We start from the raw sequence: 25,584 nt of genomic DNA, 5'->3' as shown, positions 1-25,584 counted from the left end.
ATTTGGAGTATTACTATAATTAAATATGACGACTTGGTGGATTAGCTATCCTGATCATTCCAGAGTCTGTTCCTGATTGGCTGATGTTTGAAGCGCTTTCCTGTCATGTGATTGGTCACTTACTGGCCCGTCTGATGCGTTGGTATTTGGCCCATTCTCTGTAGCCTCTCCAGTATTTCTGTAAAATGATCGCTACAAAGAAAAACACTGGAGTTAACTCTAGACACGGCCAGCATCTGTTGCACTGGTGATCATCATCATCATCATCATCATCATCATCCTGAGCGATTTCACCAACTCCTCTCCTCTCTCACTCACCGATAGTTGGTTTCTTGAGTTCCAGAGCGTCCTCGGTCCGGAAGAGTGTTCTCGGGAACCGGATAAAGATTTTGGATCTTGAAAAAATCAAACAGAATTAATGAATGCATAAAAATGTATCAATTAATGATTGTTTTTAATTATTGTTTTATAATCAGATGTTCAAAATTTGACCAGTTTACAATCACTCACAAATCCACACGTTATGTCCAAACAAGCTTTTATATGCTTTATAAAAGAATGCCAAAGCACAAGGTCACTCACTTACACACACACACACACACACACACACACACACACCTGCCCAGTTTGTACTCCTCTGGTTTGTACTCCAGGTGTTTGACTAAAGTAGATACACCATCTGATAGTTTCCCCTGCCAGTTCGGCCAAGTGTCTGGACACAAAGGCTTATACCTGCACACACACACACACATAATGGACCATAAGGACTGTGCAAGTCACTCCGTACACAAGTACACAGTAATAATTGAGTGTAAGTGTGTGTATGTGTGTTTGCGTGAACATTACCTCTGTAGAAAAGCCTCGAAGCTCCGTCTGTACGCAAATCCAGCTCTCCTTACCCTTAAATTCTCCATCAAGCCCAGGTACTTCACCTGGTGTCTGACCAACACTTCCTCAAATCGTCCTACACACAAACACACACACACACACATGGACACACAATTAATTTCTTTATCACAGCAGTTTTTAATGAATACATAGACCTGATATTTTATTTAGTCTTCACGAAAGGCAGATAATCCATACACACACACACACCTGGTTGTTTGGCGTCGTTGGGTTTGATGCAGCGGACGTATGATGGTTCCTTAGACATCAAAATCTCCATCAGCTTGGCCAAGCTCAGCTTAAACTGTGTAGCAGCCTGAAAGCACAAAAGCTAGCTAAGAGAAGAAAAGCAGTGTGTGTGTGTGTGTGTGTGTGTGTGTGTGTGTGTGTGTGTGTGTGTGTGTGTGGTGTGTGTGTGTGTGCCTTACCGTCTCTGGTCTCCTCTGGTCTGACAATTCATCTGGATGGAAACACTGCCTTATTATCGAATTCCTAGACTGGCACATCACCTGTGAAGCGTTGGAATAGAAAGCAACAAACAAACACACACATGTAAACACAACCATATATTTAAGTGTGTTTAACACACTGATGTGTTCTTACCTCTTTCAGGTTCCTGTACAGAAGGTCATTGTTTTTGTCCAGGAACCCTAAAGGAGATCAGCAGAGACAAATAAACAACACAACACAAGCATGGATGGATGGATGGAAGGATGGATGGATGAATGGATGGATGGACATTTATGGAAATGAATGTATATGGAGATGCAGTTAATGGACAGAGGTATGGTTGGGTGGTTGTACATAGGGACTGGTGAAGAAACGGCTTAGATTGGTGGATGAATAAATGGGGGGGATTGAGAGACATGTGTTAAACTGTTGGATGGATGAAGGGATGGGTGGATGGACAGGACCCAGAGGTACCCTAAAAAAATTCAGCAGAGAGCTATGAAAAACAAAATAAAAAGAGGAAAGGATGGATGGACAGAAGCCTAAAGAAACCTAAAATACTGTAGATTAGCCAAGTGGTAAACATAACAAAATAGAAAGAGATAGATGGATAAAAAGATTTGATTAAGTGAATTTGGGGATGATTTATGAATAAATGGGTAAACTGATAGGTAAATAAATGGATGGATAAATAAACTGATAAATTAATAATAGACTGATGAACAAATGTGTTAATGGGCAGATGGATAAATGAGTATGAATAGATGGGGTAGAAGGAGGAGTGGGGTGATTAACATGGCTGGTGCAGAAATACATGAAGGGACAGGTGAATGGGTGACTGGATGGATGGATGGAGGGATGGATGGATGGATGGACGGATGGATGGATGGGTGGAGGGATGGATGGATGGTTGGATGGAGGGATGGATGGAGAGATGGATGGAAGGGCGGATGGATGGATGGAGGGATGGAGGGATGGATGGAGGGATGGATGGATGGATGGGCGGATGGATGGATGGACGGATGGATGGATGGATGGATAGATGGATGGACGGATTGAGGGATGGATGGAGGGATGGATGGGCGGATGGATGGGCGGATGGAGGGATGGATGGCTGGATGGATGGATGGAGGAAGGGATAGATGGATGGATGGAGGGATGGATGGATGGATGCTCCACCTTACCATTCACATTGTAGTTGACGTCTCCAGCATAGTGTTGTAGTCGGAACTCCTCTCGGCCCACAGCCTTGCGAATCTTCCCATTGGCCAGTTTATGACTGAAACACGTGACATTGGACAAAATCTCATTCAACATCGCAGTGTTTGAGGATCAATACAACTAGATGCATGTTCAAGTCTGTGTGCTTACGTTACAAAGTGGGCGTGGTCTCCCAGTCTATCCTCAAGCTTCTCCAGGAAGGTGATGTCAGTGGCGTCTCCCGGCCTTAAGCACTCCTCGTCCTGATTTACATCATTCACACATAATTAAACCCTCAGACAGACTGAGATCGGAATAAAGACAAGACAACCCGACTCACCAGAATAGCGATGATGCCTTTAAATTTCTCCTCCACCAAGTCACAGATGATTTTGTTGTTGAAGTATTCCACTGACTCCCACTGCCCATGAGAGAGAAAAAATCATTTTAGCTTCGATTTTTGCAATTGTACCAACATGAGCATTTAAAAGAAACTTGTACACACACACACACACACACACGCACCCCAATGCCCTCGGCCTCGTACTCCTCCTGCTCGCTCTTCAGTGTGAGTTCAATGAAGAGCTGCTGCAGCTTCTCGTTGCAGTAGTTGATACAGAACTGTTCAAAACTACAGAAAGATAACATTGTTAAACATCTGTAAGTCATACAGAACAGCAGTAACATCATTAAGGAAATTCACACCACATACAGTGTTTCCGGGGGCGTGAAGTCTATTCCAGGAGACTTAGGGCATGAGGTGACGTACACCCTGGACAGGGTGCGCAGTCACCATGGGGCACACACACACTACAGGCAATTTGGGAATGGCAACTAGCCTAACATGCATGTCTTTGGACTGAGAAGGAAACCCACCATGGACAGGGACAACATGCAAACTCCATGCACACGGACCCCAGGGCTGGAATCGAACCCGAAGGTGCAAGGCGACATTGCTAACCACTAAGCCACTGTGCCACTTGCTCATTTTACATTTGGTGAAGGTGAAGGTGAAGAAAATCGAAAGTGAAGGAGAGAGGAAGGAGGTCACACCTGTTGTTCTGAAAAACCTCAAAGCCGTAGATGTCCAACAAGCCAATAACCGAGGAGCATTTGCTGGTGTAGTACACTTCATCCTGTAGGAAACACCACATTCCACAAATCATAATGCTCATGATTTTACCACTAGGGGGCAGCACAGCCAAACATTTAAATGACTTGACAAAGTTTTAATTTTTTCTGCAGATAGTTTATTGTAACATGTCAAATTAACACATATATACTGATTTGATTGGAACATTCCAGTGTCCATTTTTTTTGTTTTCTTATCTCTCCATAAATATTTACTGTGATTACGTCTATCAATCTAAATGTTAAGCCAAATTACACTTAGATAAAGAATAAAAATAACAAGGCATTAGGTAACATCTGGCAACTGCACCTGGAAGGCCAGTGACTGGTTGATCCTCTGGACAAGCCAAGTAAATGTACGACCATATATGGCTTTAGCCAGGGCGTCTCGAGCTGAGAGAGCCTGCTCGAGGGTCAGCGGTCCAATCATCTGTAAGTCACAAGGCCAAAATAACGAATACATTATAGAATTATCTGTGTCCTGTCTTCAGAAAAATTCTTTTTAGCCAGAAAATACTGTATATGCTCATATAAGAAAAGGGAAACGGTTTACCTCCTCTCCTTTGGCGACAATCTTCTTGTGAGTAAGGGCTTCACCCAGAGCCGAGCCTTCAACACCCAGCAGCTGACGAAACACCATATCATTAGCCTTTTCACACCACGTCTATAACATATCCTTTTGTTTTCAATTTTCATTTCGGTAAATATGAATGTTTCCACATTTGCTGCCCCTGTGTAATGTGTTCCTATGCGACTCTATGCAAAGAAATGCAAAGAATCCTGCTTAAAGGCAGGGAAAACTTATTCGAGTCACAGCCACTGGAGATAAACGAGATAAATCTGCCGCCTGTCAGAGATATTCCACTTTTCCTCAGGCAAACCCACAACAACCTTATATCTCAGACAGGCCTTAACTCACCTGAGACAGGTAATTAGTTCATCTGGGGCAGGTGTTGGAACACAATGGAAAATCTTACAGCAAGACACTTTTTAACACAAATCACAAATAATTGCAGTCCATAAAAACACTTTGTGATTTGACGGAACAATTTCCCACATGTGAGAAAATGACTTTTGATGGGATGAGAGAGATGGTTGGCTCAGTACTTAACTGAAATAGGCATTTGAGTCAATCAGTCAAGACATTCGAGCTGAGAAAATGATTTGACTTGACAGGCGAAAAAAGGATCTGACTTAAAGTCAAAGTCAAGGAATTTGAGCTGAAGGAGATTTTCAAGCTCACCTAAGTCAGGTATTCAATCTGAAACAGGCATTTGATTGACTTGGGGCAGGTACTGTATGTGAGTTAAAAGTGTTATCTAACTCATATGGATGAAGGAATTGGAGCTGGGAGACATATTTGACTTAACTAAGTTCTGGAATTCCAGATGAGAGGTACACACCTGATTCACATGATTAAGTTTAAGAGTTGTTGCTGATGTTGACGATGTTTTTATTTATGTGAGTCAGCTATTTGACTTATCTTACTCAGGTGTCCCAACTATGAGAGCTATCTGACAGACATGAGCCATGTTATTTAAGTCAAATGTGGTATCTGACTTACCTGAGTCAAATGCCTCTTTCGACTACCTCTTTCAACTACCTGCCAGCTATTTGAGCTGAGTGATATATTTGACTTACTTAGTATTGTATTCCAACTGGAATGGGAGGAATATCTGACTCATATAAGGCAAGTCATCTAACTTGAATCAGATATTTGAATCAGTCAGAAATTTAAGCTGAGCCAGGTATTTCAATAATCCAACTTAGCTAATTTAGCTAACTGTGCTAAGACAGGTATTTGACAAATGCACGTCAGGTTCTTGAGCTGCTGTAAGAGCTCAAGAACTCAAGTATCAGCCTCACTTGAGTTACATAATTTGACATGAGAGATATATATTGGCTTACTTTAGTCAAGTGTTCCATCTAAGAGGGGACTAATTTCTGACTTATTTATGTCAAGTCATTTAAGTTGAACGTGGCATTTGACTTCTCTTTAGGCAAGTATTTGAGCTGAAACATATATTCAACTTCCGTGATTTCAACCGAGAAGCAAATTTGACATAAACATTTGAAGTCATTCAGGTTCATTCAAGCTATGTTTGACCCACCCGAGTCAGGTTCTTGCATCATGGTTGTGGTATTTGAGCTAAGTCATTTTGCTCACCTCTGTGAGGTATGTGAGCTGAGTCTCTGTGGTGAAGTGTGTCTCGCCGTGCTCATCCTCTCCAAAGAGGGTGTTTCCCAAATGCAGAACACTTGCAACAACCTTTAGTAACTCCTACAGAAAGAGACAAAAGCAACAGGAAGTTGTAGGTGTGTGTGTATGTGTGCATATGCATGCTTGCGTGTGTGCTTGTAGTCTGTCTGCTGCAGCCGCTGCTTTACCTCCACCTCCTCCTCGTTGAAGCCGATGACGGTAAGACCTTTGCTCACAGCCCTCCAGCCGTGCTTATCGTTAATGGAGCTCACCCTTGGACAGTTGCCCTGATGGACAAAGGAGAATGAGAGAAAGCATGAACAAATGAATAATTCCATCTATAGTCCAATGCATTCTGAAAGACACACCCGTACACCCATGCACTCACCTTAACAAGGTAGCGGTAGTGCTGTGCGTTGGTTATTTCCAGCCCTAGCCTGGTCAGTAGCGAGCTGTGTCCTGACTCCAACAGCTGGTAGAAGATATGAAAGTTCCTCTCTCCGTGGTTTTGGTGCACCACCCGAGACTTTTCCAGAAGGTAGTTCAAAATGTGGCTACCGATCGGAGCACCCTGAACACAAGGGCAAGAAGGTAAATGAGGCTAGGGGTTGGAATTAAGCATCTGTTTTGGCACAACAGCCCAGGACTCTTGACATCTCTAGAAGTGTAAGCACAAGGTCATTTCCTGTTTACGTCCTGGTTTACTTCCTGGTTTGCTAAATACAAACACACTACAATCATTGCGATGTCCTGCCAAGTAATCAATGTTTTGACCATTTTATGTTTTGACTACGCTTTGGATTGAATGCTTAGCTTGATTAGGGTGTGTTTGTCCACCGTCTTCTTTTAAAGCTTCAAAGTCACCTTTAATAACCTTGCTGATCTAACACACCTTATGTGGCAACTCAGTAAGAAGCGCATCCTCACCTGAAGCGGAGAAAATGCACAAACTGAATTGGCAACACTAACCTTGTAGTCAAACTGCAAATCCATGTACTTCCCAAAGCGGCTGGAGTTGTCATTGCGCAGAGTTTTGGCGTTCCCAAACGCCTGCAGGTTCAGAGACAGCAGTGATGAGCGGTGAGTTACAATAATTTAGATGCAATCATGTCTCAGAGCGCGATGTTTATACAGAACCTCGAGCACGGGGATGGACTGCAGCAGCCTCTCTCGGATGGAGTGTGTGTTGTCGCGTGTGGGGCAGGTCGTGGTGTAGTACTGCAGGATTTTTTTCGAGGCCTCCGTCTTTCCAGCTCCACTCTCTCCTGAGATCAGGATACACTGATCCTTACGCGTTGTCCGCAGGGCACGGTACGAGTTATCCGCCAAGCCGAAGCTGACAGAACACACACACAAACACACAACAGTCGGTATCATGAAACACTCTCCTGGCTGAATGTTCACTCAGGTGATAGTGGTTCAGGCATTTCATTGATTTGTTTGGCAAATGATTCGTGCACGGTTGCTATTTTTTGTCTCCGGGAAAAAAAAAATTTGAATCCAAGCCCTAATTTTTTTTTTTACAAGCTCATATAAATCCTTCACCAGAATGCAAATCCAGAAACCCATAGCGCTGCGAGCTATCGCTATGTCAGATGTCTTCACTGCTATCAGTTTTTGCAATGTTGCATGGAGAAACATGATTTCGGAGATACTCTACACCTCTAAAAGGAGAGAACGATAATGATAAATAAACATTTTGCTAAAATCACTGCATTCTGTTTAATTATTGGAGAAGTGCCTGATCATGATTAAAGGACTTTAGTGTAGTGCACTGCTTAGTATAAACACTAGAGGGGGTTCGATCAGATACAAAAGGTCACGGACTTTGCCATGGTAGCGTGTTTAATTATCAGCATCATCTTAAAACAATAATCTGACTACGTAATGTGAATAAAATGGTACCAAGTGGAAGGAAAACTAATTACAGCACAGAGCGCAGGGTTCCACCCGCTGCCACTGTGTATGTATGTGTGGATGGGCGCACACACACACATAACACTCCGATCCGATCACCGGAGTCTCCAGGAAAAATGAGTCATACTGAAAGAATGGGTGGAATATTTGCTGGGATTCCCATGACCTCTACATACACACACACACACACACACACACGTACATGTGAGGTGAAATCTCGTAGAAGTTGACTCCTCTGTAGCGCTCCATGTTGGGTTTGGAGTAGATCCCGAGCTCTTTGTACGGATTCACCGACACCAGCACGGAGCCAATGTACGTCTGGGGGAGAAAATAAAGGGAAAGGAGCATTAATCAGTTCTTAGTTTGACACAGAGCTTGAGGAATGTCATACACACCCCGTAATGGGTCTCAAGTCAAGGGGAGGTTTAACATCGTCCTGCCGAATCCTTGCTCTAAATTAAAATTCCACACGAGCAAGACGGCGCTCACAAGGCCGTCCAGCGTAAGCTAGCTTTAAGACTCCTGTGTTTGTGGCGGGTTATTTTTATTATTATTATTATTATTATTATTATTACAAAACAACTACAAAATGATGGGCACACTGCAACCCATAACCAGAGATAGAAGGTAAGGGTGGGGGGGGGGGGTTATGGGGTGTTAAGGGTTTACTATTTACTATGAAAAACCCTACGGTAAGCTAATGTAAGCCCTATAATTTACATACTTAAGTAAATTTTTAGGTGACTACTTTTTTTACTTTTCCTCAAGTGTACATGCAAATTTAAAATGTTTACTTTTACTTGAGTAATATTTGCCCTATTTGGAACCTCCACATTTCCTGAAGTACAGGAATTGCCCCCCTTTGCCCATAATGCTCTCTAACCAGTCCTACTGTAGCTGGACTAGTACTGGTTAACATCACAAGATCTTACGTATACGAGGTTCTCTTTGTAACGTCGGCGCAGGTTCTCGATGAAAGCCGCTTCGCTGGTGTAGTTGTCCAGGAGCAGGAAATCCTGCACCCCGACCCGATCCCTGGCTGACAGAGCGCTCTCCATCACCAACCTCACACCTCCATCCACCTCTACCTCCTACAGAGAGACAAAGAGAAGAGATGTGCTTTTAGAACGTGAAGTCACTGATCAGCTAAAAAAAGCACTTAATGGTTTTTTTGAGGAAGACTGGACTGGAAAGTCAGCTTTAAAGGACCAGGAGTGAGATCTCTAGGTGCCGCTAATGCAACTTACAGGAGCGTATAGGGCAGGACTAGAAGGGAACATGTAGAGAAGATAAAGTGTGTGGAAGTGAAGGTTAAAAGCAGACTAAGAGCTCGAGACACAGAGCAAGACAAGATCAGGGAAGGAAGAAGCTTTTAATGGTTCTGAAGAAAGGCTGGACTGGAAAATCGGGAAGGTGAGAGAGAATGAGACCCAGAGTTGCAAACTACTGGATTCCAACCACTGTTATACAACAAGGAAAAAGAAGAAGTCATCTGATGTCACAGTAAAAAGTAAAAAATGCATAGTAAATATAAATCTATATCTAATCTCTCAATAAGTCTTTAACGATATGATTATCTTTTGGCCAAAACACAGTATCGAAAGTGCTCGCCCTATCATCCGGGGAGCGCTGGTTCGAACCCCGGGTGATGCTGTTTTCCTCTCACAGCCGGAGGTCTAGAGAGAGCTGATTGGCCGAGCTCTCTCAGGGGGGAGGGATGAGAGGTACTTGTGCTCCCACATTAATCATGGCTCTACAGCCAATCAGGGACGTCTGTGAGCTCGCGCACGCGGAAGGAGCGGCTAGCGCTTTCCTCCGAGTGTGTTACTCCGCCCCTAATGGTGCGTGAGCGAGCAGTTCGAAAAGATGCGGTCGGCTGACGTCAGGTGGTTCGGAGGAAACACGTGATAGTCTTTGCCCTCCCGGCTAAATGGTAGTAGTAGCTTTAATGTGGGAGCCCCCTAGTGACGGGGAGGAATTGGCTACAACTAAATTAGGGAAAAAATTGGAAAAGAAAAAACAAACAAAAAAAAAAAAACGTAGTATCGGTACTGATTTTTTTTTATGTTATACATATAATACAGAAAATATGTGTGGCCATAGTAGCTAAAAGCTTCTAAAGTTTATGCGACATGGAATTGATCAAATTCGCTTCACTAAAAATTTCTAGTTTCTAAGTTCAGCTGTTTTGGAAACATGATTTTATTTGTGCCCATTTTTCAGCGTTCTACTGTCTCACTTCAAACACTAACCATTTAAAATGCAACTTATACATATTTCTTGTATAAGTATTGATACTAAAGTTGGTGTAAGCGTCTATAAACATATGACCTGTAAAATTTGTTGCTTAAATTAAAGAATTCCGTTTTTGGTAAAACGTTTAAAAAGCAAAAAATCTGTAATGTACGTAACCATGTCAGATTCATGTTGAACATCTTAACAATTTTAAATATTTTCGGACAAGTTTCATCTAAATGACAGTTAAGATCATTTAAAGATTTGAATTTTAAAAAGTTACAAACACTAAAACATAAAAGGGCATGAAATGGTGTTTCTTTATATCTGATAAAAATATAAATTTGTAGCATATAAACAAAAAAAAAAGATGAAGCATGGATCGGAGATAAGAAGCATTAAGTATTCTGAAAAATGGTGTTCTATGATCCTAACTAGGTGAGACACTCTTTAGCACCAACTCCATGTTTTGGACATTTACAAGATGGCTTTCGCAGTGCAACATCTCACACACACACACACACACACACACACACACACACACACATAACTGTGCTGAAAGATATCTACAATCTACAATCATTGTTTGTGCATTTTTTTCCATGAAGTGGCGCCCAGCTGTTCCTGGAGCGTCACACCAGCACCAGCTATAGACACACACTTCGTGTTTCAGTGTGTAAACATCCACCGCAGGTTTAGTTACCGAGACGTCTCCAGATCTACCTGGAGAAGAAGTTTCTTTCTAAAACTTAGAAAGTGGTGACCACCCTGTTACACAGAGTCGTCACGATCGCACGTTGATCTAATTTCTAGTAAGCACACACACACACACATGCACACACACACACACACACACCCACATGCACACACACACAAACACGTAAACAATGGATTCTGAGCTCAGTGATGAAGACGGTGTTGTGTTCCTGAGAACGGCCGTGTCCAGGGAGTCGTTAAAACCTCGTTAAGCTCTAAATCGGCTCCTGTTATCTCTGCTGGGTTAAAGGGAAAGGGAGCTCTGGAACAACAGTGGAAGAGAGCCAAGGAAATCCTACATCCATGAACACACACACACACACACATTAACACGCAGAGTTACCGCTTCTGCCAGAGCATTGTTCTATCCTGAGCACCTACAAGTGGCCTTCCTGTCTTACACACACACACACACACACACACACACACCCACACACACTTACAGGCTCATAAGGTAAGCATAAAGAGAATCTGTTAAAAACAGAATGAATCACACACACACACACACACACACACACACACACACACACACACACACTTCCCCTGACATCAATAGTCAGATTTTCCACTGTTTTTAGCTTTGCTTGGTCAGATTATAGTGTGTGTGTGTGTGTGTGTGTGTGTGTGTGTGTGTGTGTGTGTGATGAGAGAGAGAGAGGAAGGAGAGGGTGATAGGAAGATATTGTGTACATGGTGCTACAAGAACAGCTGAACAGTTGCGGAAAGGTTTTAAGTACCATGGGAAGACCACGCACACCCTAACACACACACACACACACACACACACCTTAACACACACTTGGAAAGGCGCAACACTAAAAATGGAGTCCGGATTGAATCCTGGTGTGTAATCAAGTTTACAAATTCCGAAGCCTTGTGTTTTTGGCATCGCCGGCCACGCCCCTAATGCGCATTCCATCCCTCACTCTGGCTCTCGTTCTGTCCTTCATTAGCTGGGTTTCATTTGGCCAAGTCTCTCTTTCTCTCTCTCTCTCTCTGCTCAAACCTCTCTGTATCTGTCTATCTATCTATCTATCTATCTATCTATCTATCTATCTATCTGTTCTGCCTTTTTCTCTCCTTCTTTGTGTCTCATCTCTCCTTCATTTGTCTCTAACATTAATAACAATACTTTTACTTGATTTTGGTCACAGTGCACAGGGAAACTGTGTAAAATCTGAAAACGATGACGCATTACGGCCCATGTCCTCAAACACCAGTACACGGTTCCCACACCCCTCTCTTCCATCACTTCACTTCCTTCCCTGGCGGTTTTTCCCACCAGTGTTTTTTGCCCTTTAATCCATTCTTGCCTCAAACTCAGTGACAAGTCGGAGCTGTTTGTGGTTTTGCATGAAAGACTAACACCTCCACCCTGCTGCAAAACAAAAAGGCAAAGCAGCTACGACTCGGGGCAAATCCAGCTCCAGAGCAAAAGGGAGCAGTGTGTTGTGTGTTTCGTATAGAATTAGTGACCCAAGTCATGACATGCCACCTTACTTAGACATTGCATGTGGTTTTCTCCAGGAAATTTCAGTAGTAAGTCGTAGTGACTTTGTTTTTCGGTCACATGACCAGCAACGGTGCCTTGAGTTCGAAATAAAAATCTGTGACGTGAAAAAATAGCTTACTAACTGTAAAACTTGTGGAGCTAATTTAACTCACTGATCCTGCCTCCATAGCCACTTACGCACACAAAGCTCTGCCTCTGGTTTGACTAGCATTAGCAAAGACCCCTTCACCAACGCTCAAACATCTAGACAACTCTGTAAACGTTTCCTCGTAGCGATTTATGAGCATATAAAGAGGAGGTGGGGGCGTGTCCAAAACAAAAAAAAAGATTGTCAAAATCCACTCAAAGAAGCACCACCTCAAAACTTGCCATCATTAGTCTAGTGTTAGCGAAGACTCTTTCACACACGCTCAGACATTTAGACAACTCTGTAAACTTTTCCGCGGAACAATTTATGAGCATGTAAAGAACTGGTGGGGGCGTGTCCAAAAAAAAAAGTTCTGGACAAGAACATAATTCACTTGCATGCATTTTCTACAAATTTTTTGACTGCTGCGCCTTTAACAGTCGCGATGGTTACGTTACACGCGCCATGTCATCCTTAATAAGCAGCATTAATACGTCTTAAATAAAACAAATCACTGATTAGAAACCTGATTGTTTTTATTCATGTTCCTTTAATGATATGTGGTTTTTTTTCCCCCATGTCGTAACCTTTTTGATTTACTAGCGCTACGTGCTGCCTTTTTATTAAACCACAAGAAAAGCTAAATAAAGCGATAACATCTCATGTATCCTGCGGTAGATTTACAGCGCTGGTGTTTTCCCGGGTGCTTCGGTAGATTTAGCGCACACATCTGCCCTGCAATTCCAGCACACTGGACTCTTCCAGGTGAAACCCGAGCGTGGCAAATCTGCATCACTCCAACATCTGGTTTCACACAACCTTCATACGGAAACACTTTTTAGAACCCTGGATTAAACACTCGGTTTGTGTTTGTCGCTAGAGGAACAGCAGCTTTTTTAAGGGAGCTTCCAAACTCCATTTGAACTTTTAAAAACATTTTTTTTAAGGACGTTGGTGGTAAGAACGTAGATTTAAACATAAATACAGGAGAACATGCTGTGGGTAAAAAAGACTTTAGACTTCCATCTAAAGATCCTGTAAGAGTTTTGGAAAAATTTGGCTGTAGGCCTCTGTGGTTTTTTTAATAAGGCTCTGGCTTTTCCATATAAGGGGCTTTCTTTCTGCTACACAGCCCAGATGAGAGCGGCGTGTCCTGGGGCACTTACAGTGGACTGGGATTGTGGGAAAGGATTCAGTGCAGAAGATTATGAAAGAACACAAATCACTGAAATCATCTCCAAACAGTACAAAAGGGGAACAGAGCAAAGGGCCAAGGACTGCAGCACACATGCTGGCTCATACTTAGACACACAGACTTAACGTGAATGCGCACACACACACACACACACACACACAGAAATGGTATCAGGACTGGAATTTCCAAATACTGAATATTAACCCTCAGCACCCCAACCGTAATTTCATTTATCTCGATCCTGAAAATGCCAAACCCTAATCTCATTAATCTTAGCCCTGAATACATCTAATCTTATTTACCCCAGCCCTGAGCATGCCTACCCCACTCTCATTAACCTCAACACTCATTCTGCATAACATTAATGCCAGTACACCTAACCCTAATGTCATTAAACTCATCCCTTAGCAACCGTAATCCTAATCTCATTACCCTCAACCTATAATAAAACCAACCCTAATCTCATTTACCTCAACTCTCAATACTGTACATCTTATTCTAATCTCATTAATCTTAATCCTCCACACCCCTGACCCTAATCTCATTAACCTCAACCATCAGCACCCCAACCCTAAACTTAGTTACCTCAACCTTAATATATCTAACCCTAATCTCGTAAACCGCAACTCTCAGCACACCTAATCTTAATCTCAGTAACGACAACCCTCAGCATGCTTAATCCTTGATATGGCTAACCCTAATCTTGGTAACTTCAACTTTCAATACTTTAAAACTCTTTATACCTAATTACCAGTAACCTCATTTTAATCTTAATTATAAACTCAGTAACCTTAGCCTTTAATTCAGTAATCCAAACCTCAGTAATGTCAATCGTAATTGCAATAATCCTTAAGAGTAACCTTAATTTTTCATCTCATTGCTCAACCTCAGTAATTATAATTTTCATTACCCTAATCTGAATCCCAACCCTTACCTCCATGATTGTAATCTCAACATCAGTAATCTTAACCATAGTAACTCTGATCCTAACGTCAATCCCAACTACAGTAACCTTAACCTTAATCTTAACCCTACCTTCAGGTGCAAAATCTCAATTTTGAACTTTATATCCCTGATGTTAATCTTAATCCGAACCTCTGTGAGATTAAATTTAAATGTAGTAGTCCCAAAATAAGTACCCCAACAATAACCGTAAGATGTACGCGTTTAGCTTATAATTGTTTAAATAAGAGCTGTGCATGAAGGCTGCATGGCCATTACCACAATATCAAAATATTTGGCCCCAACAGATATCTAAATACCACCCCCCACCCACCCACACACACACACACATGCTCACACAAACACACCCATAAAGAGAGAGAGAGAGAAAGATTGAGATGATCTTACCTTGCCAATGTACCTCATCCTTCCCTCGTTTTCTCCTCTTTGCCTCGCTTTCTCTCTTTCAAGAATCATTTGTTTCTGCACTCCGTTCCTCTTAATCCAGCGAGTTTGTTTGACAGTCAGTCAGCAGTGTCTCAGCATATGTGTGTGTATGTGTGCATCTCCTTACAGGCGGCTCATCCTTTGAAATTCTCTACTAGCACACCGTCACACTGTTTCTACTTTGAGGACTCCTTCATCTTCTGACTCGATCACGCTCTATCCTCCCTCCTGTCTCACTGGCATAGACGTGTTCCCTCTCTCTGGTGGAAAAATGCAGTAACCCACGAGCCTCTATAACGAGTGGACTTCAATTATTCTGCTCCCCTTTCTGCCTCTCTCTCTCTCTCTCTCTCTCTCTCTCTCTTTCTCTCCTGGAACGTTTTAAAGTTAAGTTAAGCTAAGATGAGTCACTCCTCGAACAAACAAGGGAAACAAAAAACTTCATCCATAGCAAAAGAGAAAAACGAGGGCTAAAAGGAGGAACAGAACTGAAATCACATTCCGGAAAAATCCACTAAGTGTCTGGGGTGGCCGTCATCTCATCGCCATGAGCGTATCCAAAAGATCCAAACAAATCCCATGACTCCGCCTGAAAACATTTTTTCCTTTTCCTTTCCACCCCTCCCGTTCTCTCCCTCCCATGCTTCAGCTCTCCCTCACTCCTTCACATGCCAGGACACATTGGAGTGCAAAAAAACTGTGATTTATCTGCAGAAACACTCATTATATTCTACATGTGCTCCAGGACAGGTATTTCCCGATTACTGATTGTACAGTACATCCACCTGGACTAAATTTATTTAGATTTATGCTACTGATATAACAACTGTCTTCTCTTTGTGTTTAGGACAAAAATTTTCGTCTCCTTTTCACGCAATACTGCTGACTAAACAAGATGGCATGTACACACCTCTGTCATTTTCCAACATTTACAAGCTTTTTTATTACTGTTCTTATTAATATTATCACTTCATAACCCATTAAAATGCCTTTCATCCGAGAGAAAAAATAGAGTTTGGCAAGCCTTGAGATATTTGGGAGCTACAGCTGATGCAAACCACATTTTTTATTTATTTTTTTTGTCCATATTTTTATAGCCCTATAAATCCTTTCCATGCTTAGGGATCCCTGATGGCAATGTCTGTTGCATTAAGACCCAATTTGTCTAAAGCTTATTTAATCTCCCCTCTCCTACATACTACAGTACCAAGTCACAACTGCCCTGGAGTCAGCAACTAACACTAGCTCTGGGGTCAAAACCGAACACCTGCCTTGGGATCAAAATCCAGTACTAGCCCTGGGGTCAAAACCCAGCACCAGCTCTGGGGACAAAACCCAACTTCATCTCTGGGGTCAAAACCCAACACCACCTCTCTGGTTAAAATTCCAACCACAGCATTGAGGTAAAAACCTAAAACCAGCTCTGGGATTAAACTTCAACACCAGACCTAGAGGCAAAACCCAACACCAGCCCTAGAGTCAAAACCAAACACCAGCCCTAGAGTCAAAACCCAACACCAGCACTGTTGTCAAAGCCCAACACCAGCTCTAGAGCCAAAGCTCAACACAAACCCTGGGGTCAAAACCCAACACCAGTCCTGTGGTCAACAACTAACACTAACCCTAAGATCAAAACCCAACACCTTCCCAGGGATCAAAATCTAATACCAGCACTTGGGTCAAAACCCAACTTCATCTCTGGGATCAAAACCCAACACCATCTCTCTGGTTAAAACTCCACCCCAGCTCTGGGGTCAACAATCAACACCAGCACTGTGGTTAAAACCCCAAAACCCAACATCGGCCCTGGAGTCAAAACCCAACACCAGCTCTGGGGTCAAAACCCAACAGCAACTCTGGGGTCAAAATCCAACCCTAGCCCTTGCGTCAAAACCCAACATTAGGCTTAGCATCAAAATCCAATACCACCTCTGGGGTCAAAACCCAACATCAGCCCTAATTTCAAAACCCAGCACCACCCATGGGGTCGAAACACAACATTAGCTCTGGTTCCAAAACCCAACACCAGCTCTTGGGACAAAAGCCAACACCAGCACTTGGGACAAAACCCAACAAAACCTGAGAGGGAAAAAGAGAGGGGGAGAGAGAGGAGAGAAAGAGAGTATACACTTACTCCTACTCAGAGAATATGGCCAGTTTTTTTTTTTTTTGCTCTCTTGGCTCCTGGCCACAGATGACTGACATCATTGGGAATCCGACCAGTTAAGAATTACCATACCGGTAATTTTTCTTCTACATTTCAACAACCTTCTGCCCTTATCAAATCAAACACATGGTCTAGCTGCGGAACTCTCTTTACTGAGATCTGCATCTGCACGGATGTAGCTGTATCAACTCTTACGTTATTGTACAACTGACCAACTGGACCAACTGGAAACCATTCATCATCGGCATGATTACCACCATCATCACCGTGAGTAATATTTATGAGATTTGTGGCAGCTGCAACATGAACACTTCAAGAGATAAAAGGTCAACACACACACAAGCACACACACACACATGCACAAGAATAAATTATTCATTACAGTGGTCATGGCTAGCACTCTGTGATGATTGGCAGAGTAACTACGGAGACCAGAAACAAATACTCACCCATGTGTGCACACACACACACACACACACACAAATTATGTAACCAGTCTTATGATTAAAAAAAATATGACAAAATGCAGGGTATATGAAAGGAGACACAAAACCATCTTTGTTTCCCTTCAAACAACCCAACACCAAGCCACAACCACACACACACACACACTTTCTCTGGGAGTATCAGGTTGAAGTTTGGTGTTGCGTCAACATCTCATTTTTTCCAGCTCACGATTTTACAACACATGCTCTCCCACTCTCTTTCTCTTACACACACTTGAGCTGTGCCCTTATGGGATGTTCCTGACGATGACTTTTAAGAATGATATCTATCTGGGTTATGAAACAAATGTCCAAATCCTCCACTCCTCCCCAAATTCTTACTAGTCTAGAAGAGAAGGAATCTTGGATGGGATCTTGACCAAAGCCCTCTCACGTACCTAAAGCTTCACTCTGATAACTTATAGCAATCAAGGTCCTGCTCGTTTGTCCGGAAGACAAAGACAGGTGATGTTTAATGAGAAACCATGGCACTCCCGTGTCCTACTTTAGACCCTTAACACCCTACACTCACATCGTGTACTCGCATTGTGCAAAGCGGTATCAGCGAGTGTAATCACTAAAACCAGCTCAAGGTATCTTGAATTGCATGAGCACAAAGCTCTTCATGAGCGTGGGGCAGTGAAGCGAGCAGGCCCAAGAGGTCACTTCAATTCAGCGAGCACTGAAACACGCACATGCTTGCTTTCTCCTTACCCGCCAGGTGATCATTGGGGGACACGGGAGGACCAGGTGTTTTGTCTATTTTAGCTAGCTCTTCGTGTAGATTTAGTTATAAATGTTAGAAGGAAACAAAAAGGTTTGGCATGCACACTTGCCCATACCTACCGTTTTCGTCATCATGGTGCGCTTAAAAAAAAAAACATAGAAAGGATAAGATTTAGCTTTATGAGTGATGGGACATGTATAATGTAAATTTGGGAAAATGGGAAGTTCGACTAAGGTGGCAACGTTTGCATCACATTTTTAGATTTCCTTGAATGGTGCAATTTCTTTACATATCCATCATCCATCAGTGAGTCCTCAACTTAGGGTGGGGTTCTCTTCCCTAAAAATCCCTAAGTCAGGAAGCTAAGCTGAACCCATTTGCAAAAAAACTTCAGGAAACTCCAACATCTGTGTTCATGCCCAAAGGTAATAAAATGCCAGCACACACTGATGTAAGATTTGTACCTGGGCGTGCACAGTGATCACCTCATTTCAGTTTCACGGACTAAATGTCATGTACCGCATACCTTCATATACACATGTCTTCTGCTCACTCCGGTGACGTGACCAAACTAAATGTGGAAAGAATGTTTCCGTTGAGAAATGCCTAAAGAACTGTGCAGATCCATTTAAAGGGTTTTTATTTTAGTCTCCACCCTGGTTCCCAGTGGGGTTCTCGGACAGGAGCACAATGAAGTGTGTGTTAGAACGTGTGTGTGAGAGAGAGAGAAAGTGAGAGAGAGTGCAAATCTGTATCAGATTTAGAGCTTGGGCTGCACTACGACTAGGATAAAATACTACTGTATATATTTTACATATTTATATTGCTCCATATTGTTGAGTACTATTTTACTATTTAGTAGTTTAGTGCACGGTGGGATTTAGCCGTGGATTTAGTATCTATTCGAGCATACTATTTAGTATCTATTAGAGTGTACTATTTAGTAGTTTAGGGCACAGGGTGGGATTTACCCAGGTTACTATCTATTAGAGCGCACTATTTAATATCTATTACAGCATACTATTTAGTAGTTTAGTGCACAAGGTGGGATTTAGCCGTGGATTTATTAATTGTTAGAGCACACTATTTAGTAGTTTAGTGTGCAGGGTGGTATTTAGCCTTGTATTTAGTATATATTAAGTAGTTTATTGCACAGGCTGGGATGTACAGTAGCTGTGGAGTCAGCATCTATTAGAGCATACTATTCAGTAGTTTAGTGCACAAGGTGGGATTTAGCCATGGATTTAGTATCTATCAGAGCACACTATTTAGTATTTTAGTGCACAGGGTGGGATTTAGCTGTGGATTTAGTATCTATTTGACCATACTATTTAGTAGTTTAGTGTACAAGGTGGGATTTAGCCATGGATTTAGTATCTATTTGAGCATACTATTTAGTAGTTTAGTGCACAAGGTGTTATTTAGCCATAGATTTAGTATCTATTCGAGCATACTATTTAGTAGTTTAGTGCACAAGGTGGGATTTAGCTGTGTATTTAGTATCTATCAGAGCACACTATTTAGTAGTTTAGTGCACAAGGTGTTATTTAGCCATAGATTTAGTATCTATTCGAGCATACTATTTAGTAGTTTAGTGCACAAGGTGGGATTTAGCCATGTTAGTATATATTAGAGCGCACTGTTTAGTATCTATTAGAGCAAACTCTTTAGTAGTTTAGTGCACAAGGTGGGATTTAGCCGTGGATTTGTTATTTGTTAGAGCACACTATTTAGTAGTTTAGTGTGCAGGGTGGTATTTAGCCTTGTATTCAGTATCTATTAAGTAGTTTATTGCACAGGCTGGGATGTACAGTTGCTGTGGATTTAGCATCTATTAGAGCATACTATTCAGTAGTTTAGTGCACAAGGTGGGATTTAGCTGTGTATTTAGTATCTATCAGAGCACACTATTTAGTAGTTTAGTGCACAAGGTGGGATTTAGCTGTGTATTTAGTATCTATCAGAGCACACTATTTAGTAGTTTAGTGCACAAGGTGGGATTTAGCTGTGTATTTAGTATCTATCAGAGCATACTATTTGGTAGTTTATTGCACAAGGTGGGATTTAGCTGTGGATTTAGTATCTGTTAGAGCATACTATTTAGTAGTTTTAACAAGTGAGGGCAGATTTATACATTTTGGCAGATTAATTCCACCCCTGTATAAGGGCAGTTTGTAAGCGCTACATTAGTGACAACTTAGGATATATATTTTTTCTCTATGATCCATGCAAGTTATTAAAACATTACATTCTGGAAAAAAACTGTGAAGCCCATTGCCATTTTTAAAACATTAATTTTAGCATCTGTAGCCCCAATTTTTTTTTTCAACAAGACCTATAACAGAGCCAGTTATAAAGCATTTGTTAAACAGATATAAAACAGGTTTGAAGCATTACTAAATGCAAGACTGTCCTTTCAGAAGCGTTAATACGTTACATTATGAACATATTCCATGAAAATATTTACTTATAGATTATTCCCGATAAAAACAAAAATTAACAATAAATTAGGGAATGAAAGCAATTAAAGAAATGTAAAGCATATTCTTAAAAAAAAAAAGGTAAAAGTGGATTATTATTGTTATTATTTTTTTACCTGGCTTGTCAGTTGAAGGCTCGAGCTCTGCCTGAGACGATCGTCACGCCTCACTGCCGCAGCTCACGCGGCGATACAAACGCGCGCCTCAGGTTACAATTCAGCGGCTCGAGCAAACCACGTGACTCCGTGCTCACACACTTGATGCTTCCAGAGAAAAAAAAACATTAATAGCCTAATAACAATAATGAGAGAATGTCTAATGTAAAGGTTTCCTCAATAAAGCAGTTTCGTTAGCGCGAGCGCTCCGGCCCTCCGTCGTTCTGTGCTTTGTTTACCGCAGCTGCCTCCTTTGCATGGGAATTTTTCTTTTTGCCAGAGATTCTCCACACCCTACACATTAACAGTTTTCACGAATGGTTTCCTGTCATTCTCTTTCTCTCTCCTCCAAAAAAAGAGATCTTTCTGCGTTCTTCCATGTGCCGCGCTAGGGGACACGACCTATTGTTTATGGTTTTGTCTAAATTCAGCATTCGAAGTTTTATAGCACTTTTATTGGAACTGTAGACTGACATCCACAAAGCGAAGCACAACATTACAGCAATGCAGCCTTAAAACAGACATGTTGTTTGTAACCATTTAGTGTATGAAACATTGTAACAATATATATAGGGATTTGCAGTAAGAAAAAAAAACTTTCAAAGGAAGGAGTCTTCGGTGTCAACACTTTGTAACAATCACATAAAACTGTTACGTTTTTTAAAGATCTTTGGGTTAACGTATTCGATTTTCTGCTCAGTGACAGTTTAGTTGAATCTAATTAAATATAATCTACTCTACAGGTTTAACAAGTTTATGCTTTGTGGTCCTTTTAGTAACTTTTTTACATCTAATTAATTCTCATTTTGGTGAGAGAATGACTGCTTTGTAGCAGGTACTATGGAAATAATAACTTGATTCATGGAATTTCCACATCAAATGAAATGTAATCATAATATATATAAATTTTATAACCCATATAAAAATGTTCTAAAACAATGATCACTATTATGTCTGTTTGTTTTCCTTCTTTTCAAATTTAAATATACACAACTTTAAACATGAAAGAAATTTCTGATCTTCAAAGATCCTGCATTATAGATTTGAAATCTAGATTTTGAAATACTTCTCTTTCTTTCTTTATTTTTTTTTCAGAGAATTATTGTAAAACCTACCACTTCCCATTGTCTTTGCACTTAAACCTGCTTAAAGGAAACTTATCTAATTATTAATAATGGATCAATCTTGATCTTGATTTATCTTGATCAAGCATTAAATATGCATTTTGGTGCATATACTGCACATACCTGAGCCATAAATAGATTTTTTTGGAAAAAGAAAAAAAAATACTAAATTATTGTTGAATTTAAAGAAAAGCCTAAACCATCAGCAGAGTTACGAGCTCTTTATGACACTTTTGTTTTATTCGAAGGTCTGTTAATAACAGCACTCTTGTAGAGTCGTTGCTTCATTAAGCTGCTTAAATGAAACGCAACTAACTATTAATAATGGATTAATCTTGCTTAATCAAAAAATGTAAAATAAAAATGCTCAAACATTTTGCTGCATATATCGTATTTTATCATTAAAATGGGTGTCTCTTTACTTTTTAAATGATTTCGAAAAAATAAGGAAGCTGTTGAAGAGAAAGTAAATTAGACTTTTGCCCTCGCTGCGACCAATTGGATCGGTTTCTAAATCTAATCGCTGATTACTCGGTTAATTCCATCTAAATCCTATAAACATGCAAAAAGGCATTATTGGTTAGATATGGTGTTAACAAGAATCTCAAACCAGACAGATGCAAAAACTATTAAATAGCACATGGCATTATGGAATTAAATAACAACAACAGCAATAGTCAGATGTCAGCCTTCCTGGAACAGTTCTTGCAATACCAGTATCGTGTCGAGTGCATTTGCAAAACCCATCCAGCTCCATGATGAAACTGTCTCTTATGAAGAAGACAGTCCATTGCATAAAGGATTTGTAAAATAGCGTACAGAAATAGGCAGGAAGCGGAGAGGACTTGGAGTGTGTAGAGTTCGGAAACTCTCTTCAGTACATCTTTCAGTCCTTGAGTCATAAGGACATCTGTTGCCCTCTACTGTTGAGTCCGCGATGCTGAGTTTGACAGGAAAGACTCCGTATTAAAAGAACTCCATCCAACTTTTGGTCATTAGTGTTTCCTTTTTGTTTTTGTTTTTTTTACCAATTATTTATTATTTAAAAGAAAAAAAGGAAAAAAAGGAAAAGAAAAGAACTTCCATACTATTTAGATAACTAATTATATTAAGTATATTATTTATTTATTATTATTATTATTATTATTATTATTATATTAAGTATACTAATTTTATTTATTGTTTTTTAGATCTTTGTAATATACCAGTATTACCAGTATGCCAAAAAAAAAATGTAACTTTGAAATAACTTTTATTTTCTTCTTGTTTATCATGGACACATTTTTCAAAATAATTACAGTACATCAATATTATTTTTAAATAAAGCAGCAAAAATATAAAAACAACAATGTAACACTTATTATTCTTATTTTAATGATTAATTTGTAGCAGTAGTGGACTTTACAGTTTGTACAAAAATCACAAGGAATCATTTTATTAGACGTAAATATTTGGACAAATAAACCTGGTGATAAATCCTCATGATAAACAATATGATAATAATAATCTATGTGTAACAATTAACATGATTTATTTTAAATATTTGGCTCGATTAAAACCCATGAGTGAGAACGAAGCAGATCATAACACACACTGCACACACTCGAGCCATAAATAGATTTTAGGTGAACAAACAGATCCCAATCCTGATGCTGAACAGGAACTCGAGTCGGCTTTAGAGGTGAGACCGTGCTGTAGCAAGGTGTGTGTGTGTGTGTGTGTGTGTGTGTGTGTGTGTGTGTGTGCGTGTGTGTGTGGAAGTGGGCAGCTGTGTCTTACTTTTGTTCTTGTATTTGCTCGCGTCTCATGACTGCCAAGACGAAAGACAGAACGCGCACACATTCTTACACACACACACACACACACACACACACTTGTATTTAGAGTTCTTAAACCCTCTTAAATCTCACACTAACCATTCCTCTTCCTCTCAGCAAAATAAAGCTCATGGTATTTCATAAACACTTGACGTGCTTGGCCATCACAGTACTGTGTGGCCTCACACACACACACACACACACACAATTGATAAAAACTACATTCTAAATGTTTTTACCTTACCATGTTGAATACTCGACTCTGATTGGTCCCTCAGTATTGATTATTTTCCTATAACAGCCACTCACGTAGCAGCGACACAATACATAAAGTTATATAGGAAGAGTTCAAAAGTTGTGGTTCATCGTGGGGGAAAAGGTGATCTCAGCGACACGGCTGTTGGTGCATTTTAGAAACTGCTTTCTAAAATTTTATTGTTATTTTAAATAGATATTTTAAACTTGACAATGACGCCTTATAGCAATCAGCCCTGAAATTACAATCACTGAGGCCAGATGTGTAAAACATTGATTATTTTCTCAACGTTACCAGTTGCCCCTGTTACTGGTGAGATATATTTGGCAGCAATCAAACAGTCGATTCTTCAAGTTGATGTGTTGGAAGTATGAATAATGCTAAGTGAGTCATTTTGACAAGGGACAGATTGTGAGGTCTAGATGACATGGTTAGAGCATCTCCAAAGCAGCAGGGTGTTCCCCGTATACAGTGGTTAATACTGAATAAAAGTGGTGCAAGGAACCAGTGGTCCAGGGTCATTGGCGCCCAGGGATCAGTGATGTCCACGGAGAGCGAGGACTAGCGTGTCTGGGCTGATTCCACGGAAAAGCTACTGTAGAAGAAACTACTGAAAAAGTTCATGCTGGCTCTGATAGAAAGGTGTCAGAACACAGTGTACTGGAGTTTGATGTGTGTCTGGTTCTGTGTAGCTGCAGACTGCTCAGGATGTCCATGCTGACCCGCCTTCACCACAAAAAGCTCCTACCATGGGCACATGAGCATCAGAACTTGATCACGGAGGCATGTAAGAAAGTGGCCTAGTCTGATGGATGACGTTTTCTTTTACATCATGTGTACGGTGCATGTGCGTCACTTACCTGTGAAAGAGATGGTACCAGGTAGCACAATGGAAAAAAGGCAGTCCAGATGTTCTGTAAAGCCTTGGGTTCTTGCATTCATACAGATGTTGCTTGGACATGTACCACCTACCTAAACATTGCTGCAGAGGACATTACACCCCTTTATGGAAACGGTGTCTCCTGATTGAAGTGGTGTCTTTCAGCTGGACAATGTGCCCTGACACACTGCACATGTTGTTTACGCTTTAAGGAACAAGGAGTTCCTCAATCTCTATCTGATTGAGCGTCTGTGGGATGAGCTGAAAAAACAAGTTTGCTCCATGGGAGCTCTACCTAACAGGACTCAAAACTTTGCTGCCAGATACCACATCATGCCGTCGGACGTCTAGTGGTTGGAGTCCATACCTTAAAGGGTCAGGACTGATTTAGTGGTATAAGGGGGGACGTAGCGTACACAACATTCGACAGCTTTTTTTAACATTATGGCCGACTGGTGTGTGACAAAAAGCATGATGCAACGCTTAATTTTC

The 25,584-nt window shown here is 41.0% G+C and overlaps 1 protein-coding gene across 2 annotated transcripts in view; it reads right to left on the bottom strand.

Annotated features, from left to right (window-relative positions):
• myo1ca (myosin Ic, paralog a) overlaps window positions 1-21,237 on the bottom strand; it is a 29,065-nt gene extending 7,828 nt beyond the window's left edge. The window contains exons 1-22 of one of the 2 annotated variants that reach the window (XM_053485127.1): window positions 20,977-21,237; window positions 8,719-8,877; window positions 7,989-8,104; window positions 7,007-7,205; window positions 6,839-6,919; window positions 6,258-6,440; window positions 6,058-6,156; window positions 5,837-5,950; window positions 4,223-4,294; window positions 3,980-4,099; window positions 3,592-3,674; window positions 3,064-3,169; window positions 2,879-2,959; window positions 2,710-2,801; window positions 2,523-2,617; window positions 1,492-1,538; window positions 1,317-1,397; window positions 1,099-1,204; window positions 847-964; window positions 619-732; window positions 319-395; window positions 124-192 (exon numbers count right to left, since the gene is read on the bottom strand). In XM_053485127.1, coding sequence (XP_053341102.1) covers window positions 124-192; window positions 319-395; window positions 619-732; window positions 847-964; window positions 1,099-1,204; window positions 1,317-1,397; window positions 1,492-1,538; window positions 2,523-2,617; window positions 2,710-2,801; window positions 2,879-2,959; window positions 3,064-3,169; window positions 3,592-3,674; window positions 3,980-4,099; window positions 4,223-4,294; window positions 5,837-5,950; window positions 6,058-6,156; window positions 6,258-6,440; window positions 6,839-6,919; window positions 7,007-7,205; window positions 7,989-8,104; window positions 8,719-8,844 — 2,179 coding nt within the window. In that variant the 5' untranslated portion in view covers window positions 8,845-8,877; window positions 20,977-21,237. Of the gene's footprint in view, window positions 1-123; window positions 193-318; window positions 396-618; window positions 733-846; window positions 965-1,098; window positions 1,205-1,316; window positions 1,398-1,491; window positions 1,539-2,522; window positions 2,618-2,709; window positions 2,802-2,878; window positions 2,960-3,063; window positions 3,170-3,591; window positions 3,675-3,979; window positions 4,100-4,222; window positions 4,295-5,836; window positions 5,951-6,057; window positions 6,157-6,257; window positions 6,441-6,838; window positions 6,920-7,006; window positions 7,206-7,988; window positions 8,105-8,718; window positions 8,878-14,962; window positions 15,567-20,976 lie in introns of those variants that run through there. The other variant, XM_053485126.1, reaches the window with a different exon arrangement.
• Between the last annotated feature and the right edge of the window lie 4,347 nt (window positions 21,238-25,584).

The sequence above is a fragment of the Clarias gariepinus genome, chromosome 24 (assembly GCF_024256425.1).
Source record: "Clarias gariepinus isolate MV-2021 ecotype Netherlands chromosome 24, CGAR_prim_01v2, whole genome shotgun sequence".
Classification (NCBI taxonomy): Eukaryota; Metazoa; Chordata; class Actinopteri; order Siluriformes; family Clariidae; genus Clarias; species Clarias gariepinus.
This window is presented reverse-complemented; position numbering and strand designations above follow the sequence as displayed.